At 40.0% G+C, this 7,732-nt stretch overlaps 1 protein-coding gene across 2 annotated transcripts; it reads right to left on the reverse strand.

The window, feature by feature from the left end:
* Positions 1-569: 569 nt before the first annotated feature.
* Positions 570-6,179, reverse strand: LOC117386698 (E3 ubiquitin-protein ligase TRIM21-like). 2 transcript variants are annotated; one of them, XM_055229099.1, is made up of 10 exons: positions 6,139-6,179; positions 4,534-4,644; positions 3,853-4,090; positions 3,243-3,456; positions 2,611-2,706; positions 2,221-2,454; positions 1,897-2,044; positions 1,708-1,799; positions 1,449-1,571; positions 570-1,243 (listed from the first exon to the last, which is right to left on the reverse strand). In XM_055229099.1, the coding sequence occupies exons 1-10, from the start codon at positions 6,146-6,148 to the stop codon at positions 845-847; spliced, it is 1,665 nt and encodes a 554-aa protein (XP_055085074.1). In that variant the 5' UTR covers positions 6,149-6,179; the 3' UTR covers positions 570-844. The 2 variants fall into 2 exon arrangements, with proteins under 2 accessions (XP_055085074.1, XP_033840001.1); XM_033984110.2 differs by lacking the exons at positions 4,534-4,644; positions 6,139-6,179 and adding an exon at positions 4,460-4,478 and having other exon boundaries at positions 819-1,243.
* Between the last annotated feature and the right edge of the window lie 1,553 nt (positions 6,180-7,732).

The raw sequence follows: 7,732 nt of genomic DNA on the forward strand, positions 1-7,732 counted from the left end.
GTACTTCACACATGTGTCCTGTGGCTCAGGTCTCTGGCTCCTGTGGCTCAGAGAATAGACTTTAAAGCAGCTCTGTGTGAACAAGTCTCTCCAAGGACCAGCACCAAAGAACATCTCCCACATGAGCCTCATGAACCATCTCACATGAGGAGGACTTCAGGGACCGGCCTCCTGCTGGTCCCAGAGTCAGGACTAAATATGGAGAATCAGTGTTTCAGTTTTAGGCAACTAAAACCTGGAACAATCTTCCTGAAGATGTGAGATAGGCCTCTACTTTGACAATGTTTAAATCAGGGCTCAAAACAGTTCTATTTATCTGTGCATGTGACTGAAAGGGTTTTATTCTGCACATTTTTCCATTTATGTTCATTTCATGATGATCATTTGTGATTTCTTATGTTTTGATTTGCTTTACTGTATTGCACAAATTGTGCTATACAAATAATTGCCTTACCTAAATGTGATGATGAAATAATAAAAGGTAAGATGGTGATGTAAATATGTTTTAGCTGTTAATAGAAGTGTATTGCCCCTTTTTGAAATAAAACTGATAGAGCTGATTTCATTTTAAACTTGTTTTATTGTGAATTCACAATATTTAAATCAAAGTCTGAACTGGTGCAGGTCACTAACATCAAATACTCGAGTATAAAAACATAAAACAGTCAAATTATAGCAGCTTAACAAAGTCTTTAACACATCAGGTACATGTAAGTTTGGTCCTGTAACATTTGGACTCATTGACACATAGTAATACTAAGGAAAGGTTTGGTCTAAACTACAGATACAACTTAAATAGTGGTTTTAATTTGAATGTGATATACTGTGCGGCCCGAGGATACAGTCAGACAGTGGTCCTCATGATCAGGTCTTTTCGGGCCTCTCTCGTGCTCTTCACCACGGGGCAGATGACCAGAGGGGGCGTCTTCCCGTTGTCCTGCACACATGGGTTAAAGTACGGGACCACGGCTCCGCTGAAGTCGCAGTCTGTGAAACTGTAGATGAGTTTTTTGAGCTCTGCGTCGTAGAAGGACACGCAGCGCTGTTCATAGTCCACGTACACGCCCACTCTCTGTGGGGGCGGGGTCAGAGGCAGGGGGAGGGAGGGGCTAGTGCACGCGCCCAGACTGCCCCTTCGACGACAGATCGACCAGAAACCAGCGTCCGGACGCACAGAGATCGAACCTCTCCTCTGCACGGACTCCTGAGCCACGCCCACGTCCCAGTCGGTCTTATCTCCAACCTGCAACATAACACGAGACAGCTTTGTTACACACTGGGAATTAAAACTTCAATTTCATTTTTAACAAGAACTAGCATGCTAACGTGCACTTCCTGATTCTCTTAGTCGATTAATCATCACAGTCCTAACTAAAGGTTGTATTATCTTGTTTAGAAGAACACATTTGTAGATGAACATAATCCATAGAACAGAGAGCTGTCCTCACCTGGACCTCCCAGTACTGTCGCCCAGAGGAGAAGTTCTCTTTGCCCAGGACACAGACGCACGAGTCGAAGCGTTTGTCATTGTCGGTCACTGGGAGCTTCTTCTTCTGACTGCAGAGGCTCACCTGAGGAGCACAGATACAGGTGAGATCACAAATACACATCAGACAAGTCCCTATGGACGTTATATTAAAGCTCATGATCCATTGGAATCATTTTATTAGTGTTACTCTATAAAATGTACATATATTATAAATGTACCTGTTTGCCGTCAGCAGAGATCTCTAGCCATCCTGAAGCGGTGTCTGGGTCGTAGGTCACGTCCAGAGCGTACTGACTCAGCTTCTCCACTTCTGTAAAGATAAAAACACAAAATGTTAATGTTCATTTTCAAACCTTTAATTGGACGTCTGGTGTTTATGAATAAAACAAAATGCAGAGATTACACACCTTCTTCCAGCAGTTTGTCGCTGACTTTCTGGCAGATTTCAATCATTTCCGTCACACCATCTCTGATCGCTCCTGTACCGCTGTCTGGATACACTTTGACTTGAGTCCAGTCTTGTGTCAGAGGTAGTTTATTCACTGAAGGAAAAGTCTGAAAAAAAGAAAAGAAACAGTTACTATCAAGGGTTTAGGTGTACAGTTTATTTGATCTTGTTTGGTTTGAGTTTTCAGTTTTCTTCTGAGGACAAGTGGAAGAATTCTTATTTGAACTGTCCAGTAAGTTTGGAAATAAACGCAGGAATAAAACATAAGATTGGACTTAAGTACCTGTAACATCTCCAGGGGGTTCTGGGTAGCCTGCAGGTTGACTATTTCGATGCCTCTGGTCTGCAGGGCCTTCAACTCTGCTTGCAGGTGGTTGATCATTTGGTTGGCTTTTTCCTCCACCTCCTCCTGTCTCCTCTGCAGCTCCTCCACCACAGTGCTCTGCTGTCTCTCCACTGCACTGATCAGCATGGTGCACACCTCCACACTCTGCTGGATCTGCCTCTCCATCACTTTCTGAAACAAAAGCAAACAAATTTAAATACTAAATTAGATTCAATTAGATGCTGCACCTGGTAATTTTTCGAGTTAATTTAGCTCGTCTTTATGGGAATGTTAAAGCTCTTTAATACATCTCCATGGAGACAAAAATCATCAAAAATCCAGACTTACTTTGCTCTGGTCCACGGCCTGTTGAATCTCCTCTGTTTTGTGAATTCTTTCTTGCATCATCTTTTTAATCTGGGCTTTAGTTTCTTTTAGTGAAACCTGGAAAACAACACCACACATTTTAAATTATAAACTTAGAGAGAGTTACATAAGGTTCCTTATCTTGTCAGTTTCAAAGTTAAAGTCAGGTGACATGAGGAGTGTTCTAACTGGTACATTGTTTTGACACACAAATATTTAATTAACGATAATTATAGGACATGAGTTTAGAGTTCAGACGAAATGCTATTAGAAGGTATTTGGGAGTTCACACTTAAAGGCTAAAAATAACCTTCACAGAAATTTAATAGGTCTTAAAAATAGAAATATGCTGCTATTCTTGGTTCTGTGTAGTCCCTATTTTTTCAAATGCATTTTTGTATTTCCCTGGCAAATATAGAGCCTGAAAGTCCTTCTTCATTCACTCCTCACTTGATGGTGGTAGGACACAGCTGCCCTGGGACAGACTGACAGAAACGAGGCTGCTAATCTGCACCATCAGCCCCTCTCAGCACCACCACCAACTTCATCTATGGTTGGCCAATATTACAAATGTTCACTTTAGTGTCTTCCTTCTAAATTTGTCCAGACCTTACCTTGACTTTCTTGCAGGCTCGGTCTATGGGCACTGTCGGATGGTTCCTGTGGTCTCTGGCGGTGCAGCTGGAGCACACTGGCGTCTGGTCTTTCTTGCAGAACATCTCCAGAGGTTTGTTGTGTCTTCTGCAGAGATGAGAGGTGGAGAAGGTGGCGGGGTCGGTGAGTCCGAAAGTGCTCGGATCATTGTCCTGTCCGGGATTAGACAGGGACCTGGAAGTACAGAAGACGACATTTTATTGACCGGTTTAAAGGGCCAATATTACACTATTTTATGATGGTATGGTATGCTTTTATTTGAAACAGGGACAGTGCACAACATTACATTGACCTTAAAAAAAAAAAGGAGAGATGTTTGGTGCCAGGTTATAGCATAGATGCTAATTTCCACCTGTAGTCCCTGGACATGATCTATGTTGTTTCCTCATCACAAACTTCTCTGAGTTGTGTTTTGTTTCATTCACACATGTTTAAACTTCTTTCAAACTGAAAACTCCACACACTTCACTAGAATCATTTGGGTCAGTTGTAGAATGGTCAGTCTCTACTGAAGAATCATCTCTTATCAGATTAACCTCTTAAAATGCTCAACAACACAATGAAACGTACGTTTCAAAATGCCGGATGATTTCTTTGAAGCCGTGGTTGATGCGTAGCTCCGGGCGGCTGCTGAAGGTCTCTTTGCAAAGGGGGCACTCGGGGCGGGACTTGGTCTCCCAGTAGCCCTCAATGCAGTCCAGGCAGAAGTTATGACCGCACGGAGTGGACACGGGGTCCCGGTAAATGTCCAGACAGATGCAGCATTTAAACTGCTCCTCGAGCCACAGTGAGCTCACACTGACCGACACTACAGAACACAAGACACGTGATGAGACAATGACCAAATGTACCTATTCTATCTTCAAATATATTTATTATCTTTTCAAGCTTCCAGGACGGTTTGCAATTAATTTTAGGAATAACAATTAAAATAAAACATGTTTTAATGTTTTAAAGTTTCAAAATCTAGCTTTTTTTTTGCTTTTTCAAATCATGAGAATCAGAATCTGTGCAGTTCAGAAAAGCTGCAGCCTAATTGTCAAAATGTACAAAATGTAAAAAACATAGAAGAAAAACTCACACTAAATATATCCTTCATCAGAATTTGCTAATTAAATTAATGAATATATATATAATTTCTACATTTCCAGGCTGCAGTAAGAGCTTTGGATCTTACCTGGCTGAGTCGACATATTGGCAGGTTTTTTCAGAATAACGGTAGTGAAGTCGTGCTCTGGGTTTTATACACACCTGTCCCTCCCTCCTCACGTGAGTCACATTCACACTCACTGTTGTCTAGATTCAGCTCCGCCTTCAGGTATTTCAGGTTTTGCTCCACACTGATTGAAGATGGGACCAGTTCTGCAATAATTAAGTAATAATTATGATTAATGACAGAATGAATGTAATACACACTGATGGGAAGAGTCATTTCAGGGCTGATCCTTTTCGGGAACTAATTGAAATAATTACCTCAGTACAATGCACTCTATTATTAGATTACATTTTATGATAAGATGATTTCTATATATAGCAGAAGATATAGGTTCAAAAGTATTTATTCAAAACACAGGAAAATGTAACAGCAAAAGTCATTTTTTTTAATTTTGCACAAAGTTATATCAATACAATACTTTACAAAACTATCCACAATCACCCCAAGATTCCTCACTGCAGGGCGACAAGCAGAGAACAGAGGACCCATCACACGGTCAGGCCCAACAGTGGGTTAGTTTGGCCAAACACCAAAATCTGTTTTATTTTGATCAGGGCCTTTAGGGGGCCCTAAACTGAATGTGTCCTCTGGGGCCCTCACCACTTCTTGCCACATATTCATATTTGATTACATTAAGACATCATCACAACTGCTTATAAAAATACTGCAAATTCTAGAGGCTCATAACAGCAATAACCACAAGTACAACAGTATAAAACATGTAAGGAAGAGGGGCCTGCCAAAGAAATGTAAAAAATCGGGACATTTTTTTCTTGGTTTCTAGAGTATTTTAATGTGTTTCAGTTGAGTAAAATGGGCTTACATTTATCAGGCCTTTATGACCATAAATGTGCACATTAACTGTTCTGCACACGCAGTTATAATCATATGTGACTGTCACATGACAAATACAAATATTTAGGACTCTAAATGTTTTTATAGTCCACAGAGGCCACCAGCGCAGTGCTTGTGTTTACAATAGTAGCATGCTAATGTTGCTAAGTGGCGCTGGTGATTATTTGCTTGTGCTGCGGTGTAAATGATAATAATTAGCAAATAATTTAATGAAATAGTAGAGCGGGTTCAGAGCTTTGAAAAGACGTACAGCATGAACATACTGGTGAAAGTGTGACTGTGGTAAAAGTAACACAACACTCACTGTTTTTCTAACAGTGGCGCGTTAGCAGTTAGCTCGTTAGCAGTTAGTTAAAGCCAGATGCTTATATAAATAAATTATATTGGAATTATACCTAACTAAAGTGATTTCAGCAGATAGGTATTCTAATATTAAAAAGTAGTTTATACTATAAAAATCATATGAAATTAATTAGACTTACCACTTTAATCAAACACCAGTAAAAATAATGTCTCAGAATCTTTACTCAGTATCGGTGAGTACCCAAAATGAAGTACTAGTACTCGTTTTTGCAGTGGTATCGGTGTGTCCCTATACGAGTATTCATAGCACATTCAGGAGTCGTTCACAGGTCGTTCTTTCGTTCAGATGTAACAGGTTTGTGTCATAATCATCGTTGTTAATGTGACACAGGAGCAGCTTTAACTTCAGTCACATCATCTGATGTTTAGAGACAAAAGGACCAGACACAACCACAAACAAACAGTGTAATAAACAGACTCACCTGCTGTCATCTGTCCCTCTGATCTGTCCTCTGTCCTCTGTCCCTCTGATGTGTGTCCAGTCCAGTCTCACTGTTTTATCTACAGGTCCAATGGTGTAAAGTGTAAAGTTTCAGAGTCTTCTCTGAAAAGTCTCTGTTTCCCCAAATTGATCTTTCTCTGGGCTCTTCGTACATTGTCCTGTACTTTAGATGAGCTGAGCTTAACTAACTTTTAGTCTTTGAGTCTGGAAAATACTCATTCAAATGTCCCTCAGCCTCAGTGCTCCCAGAGCACACCTGAGGGATGTAAACTGTAGCTGTCCACACCACTGCCTGACTCAAATGTAGCAGCACATATCTAGTTACTGGAAATAAAACACATCTAATCATTTAAGAAGGATATGTAGACACCAACACCTGAGTGCCATTAACATTTCAGAAAAAAAACCTTTCCAATCTATATAAATGTACAGGCTCTTGGGGGCCCTCTGGTGGCCACGGGGCCCTAAGCAGCTGCTTAGTCTTTTTATAGACTGGGCTGGCCCTGATTTTGATCTAAGTTTATGAAGGTTGTGCTCAGCCAAGTGTGCACATCCCTGATACAGTCCTACATTGGGCTGACTGTGGTCTGGAGGTCACTGGAGGTCACTGGAGGTCACTGGAGGTCACTGGAGGTCACTGGAGGTCACTGGCAGATATATTTGAACATAATCTGCAAAACAGTGAAATAATTTGAAATGACGACATTGTGCTAATCATGTGCACAATCCTCTTTAGTCTCACTTAAACCACATCTAAAATTTGGGCTGGACAATTCATTAAACTGTAAGGTCAAGATTCAGTCATGTGTAAAGGTCAATGAGGTGATATTTCTCCACTTTTGTTTTCATTTTACATAAACTTTTTGTGCAATACTTGAACTTCAACAAAGACATGTTTTAAGCATTTTGATTTGTATCATGCATTTAATACACAAGGCACCTTACAAATATATAAATATTACAACAAGGTAAGAGATTAAAATGTATTTAAACATTTAATATAGTGCAGTTGTGTATAATTTAGTCATAGTTTTGATCTTGAACTCATTTTTGTCAATACCACACTCCTTTGTGAGTTGTATGTATAAATATAAATATAAATTTTACCTTTGACCTTTGGAAAGCAATATGTCCCTGGTTGATCCTTTGTTCCACATTTATGTAACTCTAAACCAGTTTTCTATAAGTTCTGTGAACTCTCCAATCACTGCTCTTCTATGAATGCTATTTTAATTATAACTGCACATTTGTCTGGCTCGTTAACCTGTTTGAGGTTTTCCTTTTTTGGCCTTGTCACAATAAATAAACTTTTCAAAGCACCGATCATTTTTGGTACAACCTTCTTAATTTAGCTTGACTTTTAATCTGTCTTTTTATTTTTTATTTATTTTTTATTTTTTTTAGGAATTGTATGTAGCCTGAGCACATATTGTTTTAAAAAGGCACTAGAATCACAACTGACCCTGAGTCCAGAGCCTGAACCTGCAGATAGAGACACAAGTGTGTCTCATTCTCAGTTTATGGACAGGCCTCATGTGAAAGAACCTTCAGATTCACTCCCTGAGCTGCAGAGG

This window comes from Periophthalmus magnuspinnatus, chromosome 18, assembly GCF_009829125.3.
Source record: "Periophthalmus magnuspinnatus isolate fPerMag1 chromosome 18, fPerMag1.2.pri, whole genome shotgun sequence".
NCBI classification, from domain to species: Eukaryota; Metazoa; Chordata; class Actinopteri; order Gobiiformes; family Gobiidae; genus Periophthalmus; species Periophthalmus magnuspinnatus.